This window comes from Tursiops truncatus, chromosome 2 (genome assembly GCF_011762595.2).
Source record: "Tursiops truncatus isolate mTurTru1 chromosome 2, mTurTru1.mat.Y, whole genome shotgun sequence".
NCBI lineage: Eukaryota > Metazoa > Chordata > Mammalia > Artiodactyla > Delphinidae > Tursiops > Tursiops truncatus.
Genome location: NC_047035.1, coordinates 75,829,212 through 75,851,970, shown reverse-complemented (window position 1 = coordinate 75,851,970; position 22,759 = coordinate 75,829,212). Strand labels below are relative to the sequence as shown.

Sequence of the window (22,759 nt, the reverse complement as noted above, 5' to 3'; positions counted from 1 at the left end):
TTTGGAGACCCAGAAGTATAATCCATACAACCTTCCCCTAAAGGAGCTGTATAATGTATAAACTGCAGATGATGTACTAATACACACAATTCTAAAAGCAAAACAAAGCCATCTAAAGCCAAAGTGCAGTACAGTCTCCTTCCCTTTTTCTTTTCCATCTCATTCAGTTCTTTCTTTGTATCTTTTGTAGCATTTTCCAAAAGATGGACATAGAAATAGACAGAAAACCACAACTCAGAAGTAATTCTGGAAGATTAAAAAAATTAAAATGTGCATCCTTTTGACAATATTTCATATAAGATGAAGAAATATGGGACGGAAGACAATAATTTCATGATTGACTGAGTGTAGTTGAATGGGTAATGTCAGTCTGGATGCTTACTTCTGAGTGCTGGGGGACACTTCCATTACATGTGTCCTATTCAAAATCTTGAGAGAGGGAGTGTAGAGGAAAGAATAGCAAGGACAAAAAATGGTTCATGGGTTTCAGAGGGGAAAAGAGATGAAATCTATTTGGTAAAAAGCAAACGCATTGTGAATTAGAACATTGAGATGGTTTTTCCAGGATAAGTAGTGTTTGCTAAGTATGGAGAAATGGGAAATCATTCTAGTTGAAGAAATAATAAGCAAATGATCACAACTGGAAAAGGTGTGAGTTATATCTGGGGAATTATAAGTGGGCCAAGTTGACTGGAGCAAAGATCTGTACAGGGCAACCTGTTGCCAATATATAACGGCCATTTGATAAATGTTGATCCAAATATTGGAAGATAAAAGCAGTGAGGTAGAGAGACACATACTAACACCTTCAGTGTTAGTTAGGAGTCTTTTAAGTTGAAGATAATTTTTGCTAAAACAAAAAGGGAGGATTTCTTTAAGAATTCAGGGAAGTCTCATAGATTCCAAGTGGGAATACAGTGAGGCCTCTGAAGTGGGCCATAGCTAGGGACTTAGAAGGTATCCAGGCTTCCTTTCTCACTGTCACCACTCTCTTTTTTGTTCTTTGGCATTCTCTCCCTTATGCTCTTTCTATAGTAACGCTTTCTCTGCTTCTCAGCCCATGTGGTAGAATATGATTGATTTTATAACTCCTACCACTCTAATTTCCTTTCTAGTAATTGTGGGCTAATTAATTTGTACCAACCTCCTTGAGGAAAAATGATAAAAAGATTGGATAAGATTTTACCAAATCTTCGTAAAAGCATCAAAGTACTGATATGATAACAAGCAACTAATAGGTCAGAATCTAAAGGAAAGATGGAATCTGAGAGCATTAACCTTTGTAGCTCTTAAGACATTTGCTAATTACTGCAAAATTGGGCTATAGTTTTGGCAGCATCTTTGGGTGGGAGAAAAAAGAGGGACAGATGTCAAGATCCAGCTCCCACCAAAAGTGGAAATTCTAGTAAGGCACTCTGCCAAATATTAAGTTGGAACCCCAAAGAGATATTCTCACAAGATAAGGATGAACAAGAAGTTAACCTTCCACTTAATTGTTGTGGAGCTCAGCAGAAATCATCTAAGCTTAGCAAGAGAAAACAGAAAGGATGAGCTGTCAGCTTTTCCTCGTCTTTTCCTGGTGATCACAGGTCTGATTTGCAGCTTGGGCTTACATCATCTTGGAGGCCCAGGGAATGCCTGGCCATGAACTTTTTTCAGGGTCCTCTTGGGCTGATAATGGTCCAGGTACATGTGAGAAACAAAAGCCATATATATATATATTTTCCAGGAAGACAGCTTCAACTTGACCTCAAAAATTCACTGCGTATAATTTTGCAAAGATATTGAGCAGTACACATTCAAAGATGACCAGTTACACATGGAAACAATGTGACATGAGTACGAATCAACTAAAGCAACAGATAGCATAATATAGGATTATCAGTTATAGATATTAAAAATTATAATTACTATGTTTAAAGAGATTTTTTTTAAGTGGCAGGTATCTGTGAGGAATGGGAAATCACAAAATTTGGCTTAGTAGTTTTGAAAAAGAAGCAAATAGAACTTCTAGAATTGAAAATTACAATTTATAATTACAGTTTACTCAGTGGGTAGCTTTAACAGCTGATTAAACACAGCTGTAGAGAAAATTAGTGGATTATGAGTAAGAACATGTAATCCACAATGCAACTTGGAGAGAAAGAAAGACAGAAAATACAGAAGAGAGGTTAAAAGAAATGGAGGACAGGGTGTGAAGGTCTAATATATGTTTAATTCCAGTTTCATGAATGGAGAAAGAAAAAACAGAGAAAAACAACATTTAAAAAGATAATGGCATGAAGCAACCGACAAAGGATTAATCTCCAAAATTTACAAGCAGCTCATGCAGCTCAATAACAAAAAAACAAACAACCCAATCCAAAAATGGGCAGAAGACCTAAATAGACATTTCTCCAAAGAAGATATACAGACTGCCAACAAACACATGAAAGAATGCTCAACATCATTAATCATTAGAGAAATGCAAATCAAAACTACAATGAGATATCATCTCACACCAGTCAGAATGGCCATCATCAAAAAATCTAGAAACAATAAATGCTGGAGAGGGTGTGGAGAAAAGGGAACACTCTTGCACTGCTGGTGGGAATGTGAATTGGTTCAGCCACTATGGAGAACAGTATGGAGGTTCCTTAAAAAACTACAAATAGAACCACCATATGACCCAGCAATCCCACTACTGGGCATATACCCTGAGAAAACCAAAATTCAAAAAGAGTCATGTACCAAAATGTTCATTGCAGCTCTATTTACAATAGCCCGGAGATGGAAACAACCTAAGTGCCCATCATCGGATGAATGGATAAAGAAGATGTGGCACATATATACAATGGAATATTACTCAGCCATAAAAAGAAACGAAATTGAGCTATTTGTAATGAGGTGGATAGACCTAGAGTCTGTCATACAGAGTGAAGTAAGTCAGAAAGAAAAAGACAAATACCGTATGCTAACACATATATATGGAATTTAAGAAAAAAAAATGTCATGAAGAACCTAGGGGTAAGGCAGGAATAAAGACGCAGACCTCCTAGAGAACGGACTTGAGGTTATGGGGAGGGGGAAGGGTGAGCTGTGACAGGGCGAGTGAGAGTCATGGGCATATACACACTAACAAACGTAGTAAGGTGGATAGCTAGTGGGAAGTAGCCGCATGGCACAGGGATATTGGCTCGGTGCTTTGTGACAGCCTGGAGGGGTGGGATAGGGAGGGTGGGAGGGAGGGAGACGCAAGCGGGAAGACATATGGGAACATATGTTTATGTATGACTGATTCACTTTGTTATAAAGCAGAAACTAACACACCATTGTAAAGCAATTATACCCCAATAAAGATGTTAAAAAAAAATGAATGATACAAATAAAAGTAATCAGAAAGTTAAAAAAAAAAAAAGATAATGGCTAAGAATTTTCCAGAACAGAAGAAAGACAGCAATCTATAGATTTAAGAAATCTATAGTGTTAGTATGTGTCTGTCTACCCAAGAATCTGACACCTTCACCATTCGAAAAGTATGCGATTTCCCTGTGGGATTATTTACTCCTGGTTTACACTTCTAAACTGAAATCTTCCCTGGATGCATCTGATTGGTAGACCTAGGTAACATGCTCACTCTCAGCTGCCAGATGGGAAAGCAACTTTTCTAGGACAGACTTACTTATAATATGTCAAATTACAAAAAGTAAGGAAAATGTTTAAAAAGTGTTGGACACTCACTAGTATGACAAACGCCTGCAACAGGGCTATTCAGAAAGCTCAGGTTCAGGTGTCTGCTGTTTTCTCTTTGTACTCTCTTCTTTCAAGAGCACAGAACTCTTAGAGGCTCTGACTCAATAAATGACTTAGGTAATTTGATCTAACCTTGACCTATCAATCTACAGAACTCTAGATAGAAGAGTATTCTGGCTATCATAAACTCCTATATCCTCCAACCACACTTCAGATTCAGCCTACCTGAATCTGAGCACTTCTCCCCCCTCTGCCTTCTCGAGATACACATCTCTCCCTTAGATTTCTTTTCAGTATCATCTTGTTTCCTCAAGGTATGATATTTGAGAATCCTCCCTGACTCTTTCCTCTTTGTTGTCTCATTTCTTCTTCATTCATATCTAACTTCAGCAGAATCTCCCTTGCCTGTGTCTCTCTCATTCATTCCTTCCTTTCCAGTCCTGTAACTATTACTCTCCTGCATTTTATGTTTGAGGATCTGCACCATGGCCAATCTCTGGTGTCCCCTTGACTCTGGTTTCTCTTCCCTTCAATTCATTCTGCATCTCCAAGCCTTGTGAGTTTCCATGTTCAATTTGTAAAATGGTGTAACTTCATTCCAGAAATTTCACAGTCTCCTGCTAACTTGTCTTACATTCCCTCACTTCCACCAGGGCCGGCATCTGCCCCAGTGTCTGCCTTGGCCCTTTAAATGCCTAGGTCTTTCTCTCCAACTTTGCTCATAAATTTTTCTCTACCAGGGATCACACCGCCCCCAAACTTGTATGTCTTAACCTTTCTTCAAAGCGCAGCTCGAGTCCCATCCCCTCCTGCAGGCCTGCCTCTGTGATGGCTCACTCTGTAGTTTTGTGAACCTTGACACTGTCCACCGCCCCTCACACCGGGCACAGCTACTTTTTGTTGTTCTCTTTCATGAAAACTAACTTTCTTTTATACCACAAGACTATGCCAGTGACTTCAAAGTAAAGACCATATCTGGATGCCTCGTTCCTAAGTGCAGAGCCTAACACAGAATTGGAGCTCAGTGTTTATTGAATGAAGGGAAGAATTAAACAGAGAATTAACGAATGGCTGCTCTGGCGCTGCTACTCGAGCTGTAAAGAGGTCCCTAGTCTAACGAACTTGAGGCAGGCCGATCGGTGGATGTCCAAATCAAGGAGAAAACCAAGTGCGGATGTCTGGGTTTCATGTGAGATATCTTAATTTTCACAATCTGCAGAGGGCAGAGAGGGGGAAAGCTTTCATTGCATCAGACTGTGTTGGGTTGGGCAGATTTCTGCAATTTAAAATAGTGGTAGGTCCTGTCACCGCCCCCCATATTGCTCTGTCCCCAGTAAGAGTCTACAAACTGAGTTCCAGTAGTTGGGAAATAGATCGAAACGACGTTCAGGTTTTGGTCGCCCGCTACCTACAGACACTCTGATAAAGGCCCAGCTGGGAAAGGGAAATAAGCGTTATATGTGAGGGCCCTATAGCTCAGGGGTTAGAGCACTGGTCTTGTAAACCAGGGGTCGCGAGTTCAAATCTCGCTGGGGCCTCGTGTGTATTTATTATTTTCAAATCTTCCTCACCAGCCACTCACCTCTCTCTCGTTACTTTAACCCCTGCGAAAATTCAGCTCATATCTTCTCGCCAGTGTTCAGATGTGCCAAATAAACACCCGAGCGGAACCGCTTCCTCTCAGTTTCCAGTGCTAATGCGCAAGTGCTGCTTCGCTGCCTAGATTGTGGCGGAGTCCATTACAAACTGCGGGGAGCGCTGCCAGCCTCCGCGGACGACCTGGCTGTGCGGACCTGCAGCAAGAGCCCTGAGGGCGGCCGGAGCCGGAGCGGGGCCTAAGGGCTGTGGGGAAAGAGTTGGGATCGAGCCCTCAGCACCCGCTCTGGGCAGATTTAGAGCCCAGAGCAAGGTCCCCTCCCCACAGGGGAAGAGCCGGAGTCAGCTGTCCTGATTTGGGGGTCCGACAAGTTTTCATGTTTCAGTGGATTTTCGAACATTTAAGTATCTCAGCGGGAAAATTAGCGTCGGGACTTGGGTCACTAAATTTGTTATTGACTCAAAGAAACTGTGGCTTCCTCTTTGAAAAACCTTAAAATAGTTTCTCCAAGTCGATTCTCGTAGCAGCATTGGGTTTAGCCATATGTATTATATACCCCTCCCTCCCCTACTCTGTGGACGTGTAAGCGGAAGAGAGAAGCAGCTCGCATGTGCAAACGCTCCTGGATTTGGAGGCGAGCGCAGGAAGTATGGAAAAGAAAGGCCCAGGCCAGAGCTCCGAGGCCCGCCCTTCTCTCTGGCTCGCAGTTGCGCGATCAGAATTGTATGTTCCACCACCTCAGCCCTTAGTTCTCCGATGCCCGGGTGTCCTCTCCCACTTTAGACACACATCATGCCAGGGAGGCCCCGGGCAGCGCACTACGTGAAGAGAACAGCCCGGGGGCGAGCAGATCGCCACGGTCCGGGGCGGCCTCGGGATGCACAGGCTCTAGGTGTGCCGGTGAAGAGCCCACTCTCTGGTCCTGCTTGGAAGCCCGTACCTGAAGCAAGAGAATCCAGTTCTAGAGGGGTTGTCTGCAGAACCGCGGATGTAGGACTTTCTCCTAAGCTGGCTGCTAAGTGGTGTCCATGCACCGGCAACTAGTGGGCCATTATGCACGAACCTCTGCTTATCAATGTCCTCAATATAGAATAGTAGGAACACCGTTTTTCTATTTCCTTCGATAGCTCAGCTGGTAGAGCGGAGGACTGTAGTGTAAAACAATATGGTTATCCTTAGGTCGCTGGTTCAACTCCGGCTTGAAGGAAGAGTTGATGTTTTGGGGGTTGCAACCACCCATCGAGAGAGACGTTGCTCTCCTGTTTCTTACGTCGTTTTCCCTCTTCTGGGGTCATTTTCTCCAGACCTTACCCCGTTCCAAAGATAAACTCAGCATGGTTGTATGAACTTCGAGAATCACCTCTTGAAAAGTTGGACTTGTTGGGCACGGTTCTCAGTTAAAAAGGGAGTGTGCACTAACTCTTCCAACCAACTAAGGAAGTTCTGGGTTGGATGTTCTAGCTGAACTTAGGTTGCTGCCTGAGGTCCAAAGTTTGGAGATCCAAGACCACTCGCTGGTACAGAATATATATCCGGCGGCCCTTGGGACTCTTAATTTTGGGACTCTTAATTTGCGGGACAAACCCCTGAGACCTTTATTCACTCTATACACATACGTTCATTCAGGGGGAGGCCCTTTTAAATTATTCAGCTGTTTATAGATTTTTATAGTTCCACAAAAATCATTTTGAGCTGGAGCCGGAAGGAGGAACAGGATTTGACGTGAATTGGGATGAGACTGGGAGAGAGAATTCCAGACTGAGGAAACAATTTAAGCAGAGGTAGAGAGATGGAACATTTGATTCTCATTCTGGGAAACTGCAGGGGTCTGGACTTTACGAACACGCTCCAGACTGGTTCACCTCCAACAGATCAAAATACTGGCTCCCCGTATGTTGATGCCCATCAGTCCTGCCCCTAGGATTTTATACTCGCGCGAAGCAGTAGCAGCCCGGCAGATACACATCCTGTGCGTCTGTCCTGGGGCTCAGGACCCTACAATGTTGCAATCGACCCCAGCTCGGGCCCTCAGGCTCCAACTCGGTTCTCTCCAGGCTCCCTCCAGGCTCCCCCCACGCTGGAGCTCAAGGCTAGACTCCTCCCGGCGGGGCTTGCGGGAGCACCGACAGGTGGCCTGACGTCTGAAAAGCTGCCTCTTCTCACCCCATCCGGCGTCTGGAGGCGTCCAGGACAAGGATCGAGGAGAATTAGCGAGGCTGGAGTCAGACGTGAGACTTCTTCAAGACGGAAGAGCTAAGCAAAGCGAAAGGTAAATGTCACAACATAAGGTAAAACTCCAGAGCAGCCTGGCAGCCAATTGCTGACGGAGAAGTAAGGTTCAGAGGAAAAGTACAGAAGCCTTCGTCAGCGTGGCTCGTTGGTCTAGGGGTATGATTCTCGCTTTGGGTGCGAGAGGTCCCGGGTTCAAATCCCGGACGAGCCCCAGTGATTGAAACTTTTCCTTCCCCCTTCCAACCGCTGAAAAAATCTCAGTTCTATACAAACTTTCCAGCGTTCTGAACTGTTCTACAAAAGAGAACTGTTCTACAAAAAGATTATCTGTGCGGGGCCAAACTGCCTGGCTTCCTGGACTCTCGCCAGCGGACGCCTGGGAGGGGTAACCTCGCTCCCGCGAGCAGGGAGCAGGGGCCAGGGTCCCGCCGTCTGCAGACCCCACAGGCCGTGTCCTCACGGCCCCTGAGCGTCGGCCTCGGATCTCCAGGCTCGCTCCCAGCCCAGGTGGGGACCCACCCCCTCCGCCTGGGGCGGGGGCTGCTCTGATGCCTGCGGCGGAGGCGGGTCCTGGAGGAAGGCGCCTTCTCGGAGAAACCGGGCGGGGCCTCAACTACAAAAAGGCTCGCACCCCGAGGCTCCTCTCCTCTTTGCTACCGGCTCCCCATCGTCCTCACAGGGAGGAAGAAGCGGGTGAGAAGCAAACACGTCTCTTTCCACCGTTTTGCCTGTTTCTGCAGACTTGTTCTGAGGCCGAGGTGGGTTCACACTTCTCCTCCTCCAGCTCCTTTTCCTCCATCTCCCCCCCCCACCGCCTCCTTTTTAGTAGTTTCATCAGGGGCGTTTGAGTCGGGGGAGTCGCCTCTTAGCAGAGGCAGTGTGGGGCTCGGTGGGGAGGCGTTTGCGGCACCGGACTGGAGGAGCTGAGGAATAGGAAGGAAGGTAAAAGTCCAGTTCTTGTAGAGTCAGAGATTCCCCATTCCGACTCCGATGCTTATTTTCCGCAGCTGAGTGGAGATGCCAGCGTGAAATGCCTGTTGCCTCGAACGTAGGCTCTAAGTGGGACCCCAGAATTGGTGAACCGAAGGAAATCCGGGGAGGCCTACACTTCCTCAAAACTAAGGATTCTTTTTCTTGGTACCCAGGATGATCGCCAGATTTATGAAACAGGTCTTGTCCCGTTTTTGCGACCGCAACTGACACGTGGGAGCTCGTGTTTTCGTTTTCTGTTTACTCCTCTATCTCCTCACCCTTAACCCACCTTCAGCCAGTGTTGAGACGTTCTTTGAGACATTGCCACCAACCTCTTCTCTAAGCTTTCTTAGTGGAACCTTGGGATCCTCAGCTTTCTTACTCTGTGACAGCACATCAAATGGTAACAGCACAGGGCTTATTTAGGCAGGATGGTAAAAACAGTTTCAGCAGCATTCTGGGGCCTGGGGAAATCTCAAGTGAGCTGTAGGGGAGCAGAATTTGCCACCCCAAACTATCTCTGTAGCATATTATTTTAACCTGGTTATTTCCTAAGAAACAGCAGACAAGGGGAAAATCCAGAAAGCCTAGTAGGAGTTAACTTTTTGTAGTAAGAAACATTTACATTTATAAGGGAAATCTCCATTTGTAAGAGTGCCTCCTTCGCTGTACCTGGAAGAGGATGACCAAATATCTACAAACTCTTGCCTGCTGGAGAAGACAAAGACTTAAGTTTGCATCACAACCCTACTTTGTACTGCGCTTTTCCTGGTACCCTAACATAACTGACTCTCCCCACCCTCAACATCCTTTTTTGCCTTGAGGGGAGGATGGTATTTAAAGAGAGGCTTCTGCCATTTTGGCGAGTTACTCAGTTTTCCTGGGTCTCTCTAATGTGTCCATGATTTTAAACATCTGTTTGATTTTCTCCTGTCAATCTGTCTCATGTCAATTTGATTCTTAAACCAGCCAGAAGAACCTGGAGGGGTGGAAGAAAATGTCCTCTTCCCCAACAGAGCCAAGACCTTTCCTGTGTCATTGGGAACCTCACAATCAAGTCATAAATGTAATCACTAGAAACCCAAGTGACATAATTATCTGAATAGCACATGGCTAACTTCCCAGAAGCAGCCAGAGGTATTCAAAGAGCCACTGAACTACACAGCTACTAACTAGTTAGTGCAGAAGGATAAGACATTTTATATTTCAAGCAACTTTTTAACAGATAATGGGGGTGTTAAAATATTTTGGGAATATATGGAAATATCCAAAGTAGTTTTCTCTTAAACAGCAACTTTTCATTGGCACCTTTAAAATGATCTTTGATTTCCTAGAAATTACTAGTGTGGACTGTGAATGCTGTGTGGTGCAGTGGGAAGCTTCTAGTCCCTGGAACTGCAAATATTCACTGGGCGATACATGTTCTTTTTTCGTTCCTGGTTCCTCATCTGTAAAATGAGGGGTTGATAGATAGTCTCTGAGGTCCCTCTTCTAATTCCGACTGTAGGATGTTGGTAACATGACTCTTATAGGAAAGAAGGTACTCCAGTAATATGGAGAAAAACTATAGTTTGGCAGAGAGGCTGGGGAAAATCATTCTAGGAAAAGAGGAATGGCTCTGGCTTTGTTGAAAGAGCAGATGTGAGCTTATAAGCAGTCAAAACTAAGGGGTTTGCCGAGTTACTGTTGTAAGCATTTGCCAGTGTGATTCATAAATTAAAGTAGTTGGCCAAGAAAGTGGACCACAGCAGGCCAGTGAAATCTCTCTTTAGTTTTTATTTAATCTTTTTTTGCGCAAAGAACAATCTCTGTAAACAGCTATTCTCCAAACACATTGAAATACCTGGGAAAGAGCGAATGGGCACAGAACAAGGGTTTGTTGAAAATGGAATGTTTAATGTTTGTCTTTGTTTGGAAATAGAGGTGGGTCAGCTGGACTTTGTCCCCATCCTCCCTCAATCAATAGTGTCCCCTAATTCCTGGAGGTAGAGGTGTGACCCTTATTTCCATGTGGACTTCATCCTCTTTTAACCATTACTTCTGTCACTAAATAAGTTTCATGCTTTAGATTACTTATAATACCTAATACAATGTAAGTGCTATGTAACTAGTTGCTGGGGCACAGCAACTTAAAAATTTTGCTTTTTGGAAGTTTCTAGAATTTATTTTCAAATATTTTCGATCCATAGTTGGTTGAATCCGAGGATGGGGAACCTGTGGATGTGGAGCGTTGACTGTAGTTCCTCATTATAAGTATTTTGAGTAAACACTTAGATGCATTTTAATGAAATAGTAAAACTTTCTTTTTTAATTTTTTCCAAAATCTTATATTCTGTTTCATCATAACCTCATTGGGCCAAGGTGAAAAGAAAAACAATTAGAATGAAAGCAATCATTCCCCATTCACCAGCTGACTTTTGGCATTGTCAGCTCTATGGACAGGTTGTGAAAAGGTTGTCGAGTGAAACCCCAGAGGAAGAGAAAGGACTCGGCTGTGTTCAGAGGCTGAAGGCTGCCCCCCAGCACTACTGCATAACTCTAAAATCAGAGGCTGATCTGTTTGTGTGAGTTGGTGCTTGCACTGGTGTTTCAGGCCATGGGACTGTATGTGCTCGATTTTGGAGTGGAGTATCTAATCTCTGCTTTCAGGCGATTTATCAGACTAGGGTGGGGTTGTGTTGATCAAGTCATCTTGATCCCCACAGACTGTGGGAGTTGGCTGCTGCTTCCTGGTCCAGGACTACTGAGGCAATCAGGGTGTCAGCAATGGGTCTGGCAGCCTTCTCCGCAACAAGTGACTGGTTTGATAAGTCTTTTTTTTTTTTTGGCCGCATGAAGCATCACGTAAGATCTTATTTCCCAACCAGGGATGGAACCCTTGCCCCCTGCATTGGAAAGAGGAGTCTTAACCACTGGACTGCCAGGGAAGTCCTGATAACTTTTTTTTTAATCATGTTACTTGTATTAATAAATCTGAACTCACTACTAAAAGAAAAAGATCATCAGATTGAATCACAAAGCAAAACCCAGCTGTGTGGTTTGTAATGGCTGATAACTTTTTAAAACTCAATTCTTCAGTTTGTGTTTAAAAAGTGATGTGTGATTAATTTACGGTAGGTGCCCCTCTCAAACGGTGTGTTTGCCCATAAAAGGCAAGTGAGTGGGCACGTCGTTAGAGGCAGTAGAGCCCCACATCCCGCTGCTGCTCTTTGCTCTGTTAAAACCCAAAATTCAACGGAGTAAATTTGAAGACCTCATTGACTTTGTTGAACGATTCACGAATGGGGCAGCATCTCATCTAGTAGATAAGAGGTGCTCCGAGGAGCTCTTCAATGGAAGGCTTTTATAGTCAGAAGCTGGATGAGGCAAGAAAGTTATTAGCAAAAGAAAAAGAAAGGGTTGTTTCAGTCAAGGGCCCCTGCTGTTTGATTTCAGAGTTTCCTCATGAGAAAAACAGGCTTACATAATACCCACCTCACACAGTCTCGGTGATGGTTAAATGTAGTCATGTATATGAGCGCTTCATAGAGTGAAAGGTAACACTGATTATTATAATTATTATGATGATTTCAAGTGCATTTGTTTTACTGGTAGGCAGCCTGTCTTCAGTTGACACCTAAAATACAGGGAGACTGAAAACTTGGAGGTGGGTGGATGACAATAGAAGGCTGAGGATTTTTAAGAAGATAACAGTGTCCTAGATCCAACATCAGTGAAGGTGGGTGCTGAGGGTTTGTGAAATGGTTGGCCTCCTGCTGCTACCTGATATTTGAAACCATAGGATCTATAAGCGATCCTGGTGACCTTCAGTCCACTTTCTATGCAGGCAACGAATCCACTTTGTGAGTGGATGCAATGTCAGTGTTGCACTGATGGTGGAGATAATCAAGTTTACAACTGTGTTACAAGGAACAGAAGATTGAGTGCGCAGTTAGTCATTTGTGGACGGGTAAAGAAGAAAGGAAAGAGAAGCCCAGGACATATGGTAAGGATATTTCCGAGGGTTAGTAAGGGTTAGTAGCTGGGAGGTTGAGGTCAAAGGCAGGGTGCTAACAGCTGTCACATAACCTTCTCTGGAAGTGCTTTCCTGGTTCTGTGAAACCTACTTCGCACCCTTTCATGAAACCAAATTATGTGGGTAAACAGAAAGCACAGCGGAGCAGCATCCTGCCGAGAGACCCCAGCTCACTCTGCAGGCTTCTTCTGAGGCAGTTCTTAGAGCTGGCCCAAGAAACGACATCTTCTGGATCCAGATCATTGCATGGCAGCAATGAAACCTCGGTCCTGTCCTGGGCAAAAGTAAGAACCACGATGTCAGGAAAAGCAACTTTGGGACAAGAGGCCATGTTTATCAAACTTTGCCTCTGGAACAAATCTCTAATCGATTCAGGTGGATTGATAGCTGGCCGGGTCATGCCCAGGGAAGAGGTGAATGACTCTCATTGTTTGTCCAAGAGCAGTGTCCTTGGTTTGCCTGTCTCTGCAGAATTGGGGATTTTTAGATCTAGTCTCCCCACCCTGTTCATCTGATCACTATATAATGAGAACCAAGAGAGGCCTCCAGGTTCACACAGCTGGAACCCATCTCCAGGAACGAACAGCTGGAACCTCTCTTCAGTTGGAGGGAAACTTCCAGGTTTTTGTAAGATTCTTCCACCTGGGTAATCCGTTGTTTTATTTATTTACTTGTTTGTTTATATACTATTTTTAGCTGTCCATCCATTTCAGTGAAACTATTTCCCCCCTTTTAAAGCCTCTGGGCCCAAGCTCATGAATTAAGAAGAAAATGAATTAGATTCCAAAGTTTAAAATGAAAACAGATTTCTTTGGGGAATATTCTATATCAGGGGTCCGCAACCCCTGGGCTGTGGACGGGTAGCAGTCCGCGGCCTGTTAGGAACTGGGCCGCAGAGCAGCAGGTGAGCGACGGGGCGCGCAAAGCTCCATCCGCCACTCCCCACCGCTCGCCTTACCGCCTGAACCATCGCCCCACCCACGTCCGTGGAAAAATTGTCTTCCTCAAAACCGGTCCCTGGTGCCAAAAAGGTTGGGGACCACTGTCCTATATGTAGATAAAGGGAAATTAGTGCGATTAGGAGCAAGTGGAGGTTTAGGAGAGACTCCTAAATTGTGATAAAATCCCCAAAGATTTGGGAAAGCTGTTTGCTGAAGGGCATCCGGAACCCCCCCCCCCCACCGCCATATAGGCATTGTATGTGGCTTAACAAGAAAAGAAAACAGAAAATATATTTTTAGCTCTGTTTTCTTTTCTTTTTCGATATTTATTTATTTGGCTGCGCCGGGTCTTGGCTGCGCCGGGTCTTGGCTGCTACAGCACATGAGATCTGAGATCTTCGTTGCAGCATGTAGGATCTTTCAGTTGCGGCCTTCAAACTTAGTTGGCAAGTGGGATCTAATCTAGTTCCCTGACCAGGGATGGAACCTAGGTCCCCTGCTCTGGGAGCGCAGAGTCAGCCACTGGACCACCAGTGAAGTCCCAGCTCTGTTTTCTTATAACCTTCGCTGATAATTTCTTTCCTTAAGAAAGTTTTGGGGGAATTCCCTCGTGGTCCAGTGGTTAGGACTCTGCGCTTTCACTGCAGAGGGCGTGGGTTCAATCCCTAGTCAGGGAGCTAAGATCCCACAGGCCGTGCAGTGCGGCCAAAAAAAAGAAAGAAAGTTTTGGGTGCTCTTTGAAAGCAAAGTGGGACACATCCCAAGATCAAAAGAAGGTACACTGACCATAGTTACTCATCATTAAAGGTCAAGGTAATTCCCTGGTGCATAAAGTTTGGTGGATCCCTTGAATACAAAATATTGCCTGGGGGGAGAGGAAGAGAATGTTAATTTTTATAAAGACCAAGGGATTGGTTTGAGACAGAGGATAAAGTTAGTCTAAAGAACATTTGGAACAAATTCCACTGACACTTATGTGCTTGGGTCTAGAAGGATATGTGTAAATGGGTCTGACCACCCTTGACCAAGTGTGAGGCTCTGTGCCCTTGGCCTAGGCAGATTCACTTCTGGACCACAAATAATCTCTTATTTGTTTTCTTCCAATTCCCTTTTACCTCTCTTTTTGGGAAATTGAGAATTGCATATATGCTTGTGGAAGGTATGAGTTGGGGGAGCAGATGTTAGATAGTGGTGACCACTCTCACCAGTGGTGTGTATTTGCTGGGATTTGGTTTCTGGATGTCTCAGGGAGTCAAGATTACAATAAGCCTGAGCAAACTTTAGCTGAGTTGTTATAGAACGAATGTGCAAATTTTGTAAGTCAGAAACAAAGATATTCCTTTACCTCCGCAGATTGGCACAGGAGGACCTTCAACCTCCCAACAAACAAGTGACTTTTTAGGGTGACAAGCCCTGAGGTAGGGTCAGTCCAGTGCCTTAACTAGAAGTGGTATGGGCTGGACTTACACACCGAGCCTTCAGGGATGTTGCATACCAGTGAGATTGGGCTGCAGACCATCCTATCATCTCTTTCTTCCAGCTGGTGCCTTGTGCTACCAACTAAACTTATACAAACTTATCTTTACAATTCCATGGTCACTGGACTTTTGCTAGTGAAACTAGAAAGGCTCTCTATGCTTTATGAGAACCAGGGAATTTCAAACTTTTAGAGGTAGCAACTCTCATTTTATAGATGAACAAATTTAGGCCTGGAGAAGAAAATGAAGTCAGTCATTAAAAAAATTATTATTGAGGGTCTACTGTGAGGCAGGTAGTATAATACAAGGTGAATGATATGAGCCCTGCCCTCCTGTAGATTATGCACCGGTAGGAAACACTGAGAAGTAAACAGGTAATTGTTCGCTCAGATCCCATGAATAATGGTTTTGGAATGGCACCCATGAAACCTGACAAGAGGTAAATCTTTATTTTGTGATATCCTTGTGGGCATATACTGAGCGTTGTGACTTTTGCTTTGACACTGGTGACCTGTCCTTGGGCTTAATATCTGAAGCATAGAGTGTTTGGACAGAAACTGTAGACAGGCCTGCCAGCTCACACCCCATTCGGTGAACAGCAATATCCCCTGTACAATACTGGCACCTCCTACAAGGACCCACTGTTTTCTCTACAGCGTGGGAGACAGCATTCCTATCCACCACTGCCACCTAATGACTCTTTTGGGTACTACCAGCTCAGGTTCTACTTCCAGATTTTTGGACTCTGGGATTCTGGCTTCTGCTCCCTGTGGGACCTTTAAGGACCCTTCCAACCTTGACAGCCTGCCATTCTACGATTGCCTGTGACATTAGAAGGCAATATTTGCCCATAGCAGAGCAAGAGACTTAACTGATTACAATTCAAGAAAACACACCCAGGAGACTGAAAAGCACAATGTAAATGTAAAGAGCTTGCCGCGTGGGGAGCGTGGCAGCCCAGCAGCTGTGGTGGAGCAGCCGCCATGTAGGACTACTTGTTATTCTTTTAGGTGGGACTCTTCCAATCACGTACCACTTTCTTGCTAACCTCCCAAGAACACACTTTTGCTGCTGCTATTACAGATCATACTCTTACGTGCTTCATGGAAACCTTTTCAGTGACTATTTCTTTATTTCATAATTGAGGAATGACTTAGTGTATAATTTGGTCATTTCTTAGTGTTTAATTTGGTAATTCTTTGGCAGTATACCCAATTTGTCTACAGTTATGATAAAACAGGCAAGGTAGTGAAATGCCCCATCAAAGTGATTCAAACTACCACGAGGGCATGACTGTCTCTCTCTCTGAGCCCTTCTGTGTGTCTATCCACATGTACTGTACTCTTTTTCCTCCTAATAAACACTTTACTTGCTTCACTAAAAAAAAAAAAAAAAAAAAAAGGAAGAAAGAGAGGTCATTTCGCTCACCCTGTCACATGCCTTCACATGTAACCAGCAGAACCCCGAATCCTCTTGTCTTTCTAGAGCCACAGCTGTACTCCCAGGGCTGCTTAGCATCACTACAGGCTCAGTGCTACAACCTGTGGCCTCTTTAAGGGCTACAAAAATATGTTTATTGACTTACACACAAGAAAAGCACAATATAAAAATTAATAATTAATTTAATATCCATGACACTATACCATTTATTCTTTTTTAAATAAATAAATTTATTTATTTTTGGCTGCGTTGGGTCTTTGTTGCTGCGCACAGGCTTTTCTCTAGTTGAGGTGAGTGGAGGCTACTCTTCGTTGTGGTACACGGGCTTCTCATGGCGGTGGCTTCTCTTGTTGTGGAGCACGGGCTGTGGGCACGTGGGCTTCAGTAGTTGTGGCGCACGGGCTTAGTTGCTCCGTGGCATGTGGGATCTAACCCATGTTCCCTGTGTTGGCAGGTGGATTCTTAACCACTGTGCCACCTGGGGAGTCCAAGACTTGGTGTGTCTTAATGGTCTTTGTGTTCCAGGACCTAGCACGGTGACTGGTACCCAGTAGGGGCTTATGTAGGGTTTGTTATTAAATTAGTTAATATGAATGAAAGAGTGTGAATGGATTTTGTAATGCTACAACTGGTAGAAATGTAAATTTTCAGGGATAGGAAAGAGGGGTTGGGGCTGGAAGGTGTGTTCAGGAAACTTTTAAATAGACTTTCCAAAGGAATCGATAGACAAGACATATGAGACTAATGAGGAAAGGAAAAGAAAAAGATATGCTTAGGTGACGGACGATACCTGATTTATGACGCCCGGTCAGAGGGAAAGGTCCCTGTCCTTTTAGCCTAATTTGGCAATGCTATTCTGTGCCCCTACTGCATCTCCATTTTCTCTTGGTAGGAGCTTTTGTTGAAAGAGATGGTGATGTTCCTGAGCCCCCTGTTTTTCGTCTTCATGCTGGGTCTGGGTCTGACCCCACTGACCCTGGCTCAGGAAGACTACGGATACAGACACTTCCTGTCCCAGCACTATGATCCCCAACCAAAGGGCCGGGATGACAGATACTGTGAAAACATGATGAGGAGGCGAGACCTGACCAATCCCTGCAAAGAGGTCAACACCTTTATTCATGGCAGCAAGAATGACATCAAGGGCATCTGTGATGATACGAATGGAAAACCTGGCGAAGGCAATCTCAGAATAAGCAAGTCTTCCTTCCAGATCACCACTTGCAAGCATAAAGGAGGGTCCCTCCGGCCTCCATGCAGGTACAGAGCCACAAAAGGGTACAGAGTCATTGCTATTGGCTGTAGAAATGACTGGCCCACCCACTTGCAGGAGTCCTTTATCACTCCAGCACAGTAGCCTAGAGCTGGCTCTGCTCTTTTTTCCTTGCATTTCCCCCTCTTACTGTAGCAACATTCATTGCTAGGAATCCAGAAAATGAGCTGCTGATCTTTTTGTTTTCTGTTTTACAATATGCTTAATAAATAAAAACGTCTCTGAAATCAGTAAAAATCAAAGTCTTCTCACTGATTCTTGGTCTATTGATCTTTCCCCATTTTCTCTATTCAGCTGTCCCCTGAGAGGGTTGGATGGGATAGAAATGCCTTTTTCCTTATCAGTCAGTTCCTTATCAGGCATGAAGGAGGTGGACTTTACCTTTCCGTGAAGGTAAGGATGTTAAATTCATCTTACCGAGACTGCTGGGAAAATTCCAGGGCTCAAGGCCACTAAGCAGAATTTTTAGGAGAAGCAGATTGTTTTGCTGCCACCGTTAATAAGCCAGTATTACTTTTACAAATGTTAAGCCCTAGGAAGAAGAGTTTAGGACTAAATACCAACAGATTAATTACACTCTCTCTCTCTTTCACACACACACACACACACACACACACACATTTGTAATCCTGCATGAATACCAAAATCCATTCAGGGTAGCCACTCTTACCTTAAGCAGGAAGTAATTTGATATTGCTTTGAATGGAACACTGCCAGGATATTCTCATGGTTATTTTATATAAAGATCAAAAAATTGATTACTATAATTATTTTCTCTTTAATCTTTTACTTTCTCAACTGACGTCTGGCAACTGTGAGGTCTTGGGGAGGTCATAGAAAGATTCCAAGCTTACCCTTTATTCTTCTTCAACTTGATGTTTTTAAGTAAATACAAACTTAGGTTAACAATCTCTGTAAAATATGCTAATTAATCCATGGGTTCAGTGGTTAACTTCCTGTTACCTAATCTCATCAACAGATACCTGGATATTTTATTTAGAAAGTAGTTAATAAATTACAGTTATGCATCACTAGTTTTGCCATCTTATGAATGACTATAGTGGTCACAGTATTCCCCATGGTGGCCTCCCCTGCTGCCTACATGCCCTCAAATGGACCAAAAGCCCTGGCTCCTCAATACCTGGGTTATAGTCCAGTGTCCTGGTGCCACAGAGAGCCCACCCTCACTGAAAGTACTCAATTTATGGAGAAAAGGATGAAAAAGTACTCAATTTATGGAGGAAAGGATGAAAAAGTACTCAATTTATGGAGGAAAGGATGAAAGGTTATGGGTACATACTCAACACATGAATATATCTGCCTTGAATTCATCTATTTCAAAATTAAAAACATTGTCATTTCTTTCTGAAGTAGGGAGAAGGGTTTTCCAAACCTCCTTTATTAGAAAATTTGTCTTGGGACTTCCCTGGTGGTGCAGTGGTTAAGACTGCGCCTGCCAATTCAGGGAACACGGATTCAATCCCTGGTCTGGGAAGATCCCGCATTCCTCAGAACAACGAAGCCCGTGTGCCACAACTACTGAGCCTGAGCTCTAGAGCCCACGAGGTGCAACTACTGAGCCTGCGTGCTGCAACTACTGAAGCCTGTGCACCACCTAGAGCCCGTGCTCTGTAACAAGAGAAGCCACCGCAATGAGAAGCCCACACACCGCAACGAAGAGTAGCCCCCCACTCCCCACAACTAGAAAAAGCCCACGTGCAGCAACAAAGACTCAACACAGAAAAAAAAAAAAAGTTCTGGAAATGTATAGTGTTAAAAAAAAAAGAAAGAAAGAAACTTTATCTTACTATAAAATCAAAAAACTCTTAGGAAGCGAGAAATTTCCAGAGTTTGGTAGACTATTTGGATTTTTTTTTTCTGGTTCTCCAACCAGGACTGTCTCCCTAATATTAGGCAAAGGGGCTTCCAAACAGACTCTTGCCAACTCACGGTCTTGATGGGGAAAGTCAAAGGCATGGACCATTATTACATAGATCACATCACAGTTGTGAAAACTCACATCTCCAAACATCTACTTAGAGCATTATTATTGCATACCCTGCCCTGGTGTTAGGACAAATGACACTTTCCCAGGAAATCATGTGGCATTGGGATAGGGTTCTTCCTGACCTGCTGATGGAGCTAGCAGCTGAGTAGCCAACCCTAGTAGTTTTTGCTCTTGATCTCTTGTTCTCTCACAACCAAAGTTTGTTTAGAATGAAATGTTGAGTCACAGGCAAGTCATTTTATCTCAGGTCAATCATTTGAAGAATTGAAATCCTAATCCACTATGTTTTGTTGACTTTGCAAGGAAAAGAGAAGAAGCACCCCCAAATGTCAAGTCCTTTGAAGAATGGTGACATGAAAGAAAGAAAATTCCATGCACTTTGGAGAGGAAACGTTTGTCCAGGGACATAGCATAAATTCTAGTAGCTGAGATATTTTGGCTTAAAAAGAGCCTTCATCTCTTGGGAATACAGATTCTCTACAAAATAAGAGGGAGGGTGTCAATAATATGTGCAATTCAGTTTAGTTGTTAGTATATCAGATTGAGGGAACAAAGGAAACCAAGAAAAATGGAAATTGTAAAAATGGCCACTGCTGACATATACTGAACACTTAACGGTAGGCTAGGCATTGTGATAAGCACTTTACATTGATTTTATCATTTATTCTTCACAACATTCCTAAGAAGTAGGTATTATTATTATGCTTATTCTACTTGTGAGGAAATATACTGAGAGAGGTTAAGTCATTTCCCCAAGGTCACACAGTTAGTGTGGCAGAACTAGGTCTTTGGGATCACAGTATCAAAAGAAGTTCTTACTGAGATTTGACGTGTGCAGTGGAGAAAGCCTTTGGGGCAAGCTCTAAACAAAAGTACGTGTTGGGAGGATTTAGGGATCATTTCATTTTCTGTTGTAGGTAGAATCTTGAGATGCACCCATTGATGTCTACATGGGACTTCTGTTCATAATGTTTTTCCATGTCTTGTTAACTCAGTTGGTTACTGTGGCTGAGGTCATGGGTTTGCTCTTGGATGAATAGTTTAATCTACTCTGTAGCTAGTCATCTTGCTAAACCATGTTGTTGGTCACAAAGAAGCAGGATGAGAGAAAGTAGACAGAACTGCGCAAAATTGGATTTGGGAAAAGCAACCCAAAGTACATTGTTGTGATGAAGCTCTTACCCAAGTGCCAAGTGTATCTTCAGAAGTTGTATCCAGTGGTCCTGGGGTTGAGGGGTAAATCGAACATCATTTCTTCCCGCCATCCTGCTTCCCACAACTCCTTCACTTCCCTCACTTCCCAACTCCATATCGCATATATGCGGCATCAGACACAGGAATATGACATAGAGCTTCGTATCTTTCTGTGCACAGGCAAAAGGTGGTTGTGAACTTAGAAGCTGGCGTTTAAAAGAATGATAGTTATGTTTGATCCTAATCATTATCGTTAAGGATAGGCTGTAGGTGGAATAAAGTGCAGGTCCCTCGTCAGCCGTTTAATCACTCACACGGGGTGATCCACCATCATGAAGCAGCCTCTTTGAAACAAAGGACAGTAGTAACCATATATATCAAACTAGGAGTTCAGCTGGGGCTAACCCTTGGACTGCATGTGTAGAAAATGGATCTGTCTGACGCTCCAAAAATTGTCCTTTCTGCTTTGGGTTGCTCACTTCCTGTTGAATCAGGGATGATTTTGCCTGCCCCTTGGTTTCTCTCTAGGCATCTCCAAGGTAGTGATGGCTCTCCAGACGACCCATGCATTACTCCTGCTCTTGCTGCTGACCCTGCTGGGGCTGGGGCTGGTACAGCCCACCTATGGCCAGGATCGCATGTACCAACGATTCCTGCGGCAACACGTGGACCCTGATGTGACAGGAGGCGATGCTGGCTACTGCAACTTGATGATGCAAAGACGGAAGATGACTTCACATCAGTGCAAGCGCTTCAACACTTTCATTCATGAAGACCTTGGGAACATTCATAGTATCTGCAGAACCGCCAATATTCAGTGCAAGAATGGCCGGATGAACTGCCATGAGGGTGTAGTGAGGGTCACAGATTGCAGGGAGACAGGAAGTTCCAGGGCTCCCAACTGCAGATACCGGGCCAAGGCCAGCACCAGACGTGTTGTCATTGCCTGTGAAGGTAACCCAGAGGTGCCTGTGCACTTTGATAAATAGATGCCACCCAGCAGGGGTTATGGCCCAGCTGCTGGCCTTTAATTTACTCCTTAAATAACAATGAGTAATGCATTTGAGCTGTCCCAGGCTCCGTCTCCACTGCTTCTTTCTTTCCTTTTTTTTTTTTTTTGGTTCATTATATAACCAATTCTGTTAAATACATTGCATGAAAGATGAGACATAAACTTATAATGAATCTGAGCTTTTCTGTAATAAGCTTCCTTCTATAATACTGGTCAGCTTTGCTGTCTCTAATCTCATCCTCTGGAATTTAGTCATTACTTAGCACTTCAAGAATTTCAAGGTGCTTTCATCTAAGTTATCTCATTCTAATACCATAGCACCCTTGGGATGCTAGTGTTGCAATATACAAAAGTGCAAAGTTAAGAGATTTGCTAAGACCAAAAGGTTAGTAGAAAAGCTGAGACAAAAGTCTAGTTTACACGGTTACTAATCCAGGGCTTTTTCCACCTCATCACAAGGAATGTTTTGAAAATATCTGGTTTCTGTTCTTCCCAAATGTCAGCTGTTGGGGGAAGCATTAAAAATTTGGAAATAGACACTGGCAACATGAGAGCTCTATCTGTATAATGCGGCAACCTTACTGTGTTTGGATCTAATAAGATCAAGAAATTATACAAGGGATTTTCTTTTCCTCTTCCCAAACTTTTGAGTCGCCCTAGTAAGTCAGAGTATTAAAATGTACTTGATCATTAAGACTCTTCCTGACTGAAAGATTTTTCAAGTCTTGCTTATAATAAAGGAAATAAGGTACCTTCAATTCCAAGTATTTGAGAAGACTATGGTCTTGTGTGTGAGATTTTTTTTCCCTCCTATCCTCTTTTAATTCTCCTCTAGTTTATAAACATGCACGCACTTTAATATCCT

At 43.8% G+C, this 22,759-nt stretch overlaps 2 protein-coding genes, 1 long non-coding RNA gene and 3 other non-coding genes across 8 annotated transcripts in view; 5 read left to right on the top strand and 1 right to left on the bottom strand.

The window, feature by feature from the left end:
* The window catches only part of LOC109549993 (uncharacterized), a 28,518-nt gene extending 20,534 nt beyond the window's left edge, over positions 1 to 7,984 (bottom strand). Inside the window, exon 1 of the long non-coding RNA XR_012330038.1 lies at positions 5,315 to 7,984. This is a non-coding gene — a long non-coding RNA (uncharacterized lncRNA). The remainder of the gene's footprint in view (positions 1 to 5,314) is intronic.
* TRNAT-UGU (transfer RNA threonine (anticodon UGU)) lies at positions 5,198 to 5,270 on the top strand. Its single transcript has one exon. It is a non-coding gene; the product is annotated as a tRNA-Thr (tRNA).
* TRNAY-GUA (transfer RNA tyrosine (anticodon GUA)) lies at positions 6,447 to 6,536 on the top strand. The gene is given in 2 exon segments: positions 6,447 to 6,483; positions 6,501 to 6,536. It is a non-coding gene; the product is annotated as a tRNA-Tyr (tRNA).
* On the top strand, positions 7,701 to 7,772 carry TRNAP-UGG (transfer RNA proline (anticodon UGG)). Its single transcript has one exon. It is a non-coding gene; the product is annotated as a tRNA-Pro (tRNA).
* A 199-nt stretch (positions 7,985 to 8,183) lies between the features above and the next one.
* RNASE4 (ribonuclease A family member 4) lies at positions 8,184 to 22,671 on the top strand. 2 transcript variants are annotated; one of them, XM_004325439.4, is made up of 2 exons: positions 8,184 to 8,319; positions 21,411 to 22,671. In XM_004325439.4, the coding sequence occupies exon 2, from the start codon at positions 21,428 to 21,430 to the stop codon at positions 21,869 to 21,871; it is 444 nt and encodes a 147-aa protein (XP_004325487.3). In that variant the 5' UTR covers positions 8,184 to 8,319; positions 21,411 to 21,427; the 3' UTR covers positions 21,872 to 22,671. The 2 variants fall into 2 exon arrangements, with proteins under 2 accessions (XP_004325487.3, XP_019790751.2); XM_019935192.3 differs by lacking the exon at positions 8,184 to 8,319 and adding an exon at positions 12,436 to 12,518.
* Positions 8,192 to 17,922, top strand: ANG (angiogenin). 2 transcript variants are annotated; one of them, XM_019935191.3, is made up of 4 exons: positions 8,230 to 8,319; positions 12,128 to 12,251; positions 12,360 to 12,518; positions 17,300 to 17,922. In XM_019935191.3, the coding sequence occupies exons 3-4, from the start codon at positions 12,384 to 12,386 to the stop codon at positions 17,762 to 17,764; spliced, it is 600 nt and encodes a 199-aa protein (XP_019790750.1). In that variant the 5' UTR covers positions 8,230 to 8,319; positions 12,128 to 12,251; positions 12,360 to 12,383; the 3' UTR covers positions 17,765 to 17,922. The 2 variants fall into 2 exon arrangements, with proteins under 2 accessions (XP_019790749.1, XP_019790750.1); XM_019935190.3 differs by lacking the exons at positions 12,128 to 12,251; positions 12,360 to 12,518 and having other exon boundaries at positions 8,192 to 8,319.
* Positions 22,672 to 22,759: the final 88 nt, after the last annotated feature.

Bases quoted from the DNA above. Each gene is read 5' to 3' on its own strand.
- ANG (XM_019935191.3), top strand. From the start codon at position 12,384: ATGCAATGTCAGTGTTGCACTGATGGTGGAGATAATCAAGTTTACAAC. The intron at 12,519-17,299 runs GTAAGGATATTT...TTCTCTTGGTAG, and splicing joins AGAGAAGCCCAGGACATATG to GAGCTTTTGTTGAAAGAGAT.
- RNASE4 (XM_004325439.4), top strand. From the start codon at position 21,428: ATGGCTCTCCAGACGACCCATGCATTACTCCTGCTCTTGCTGCTGACC.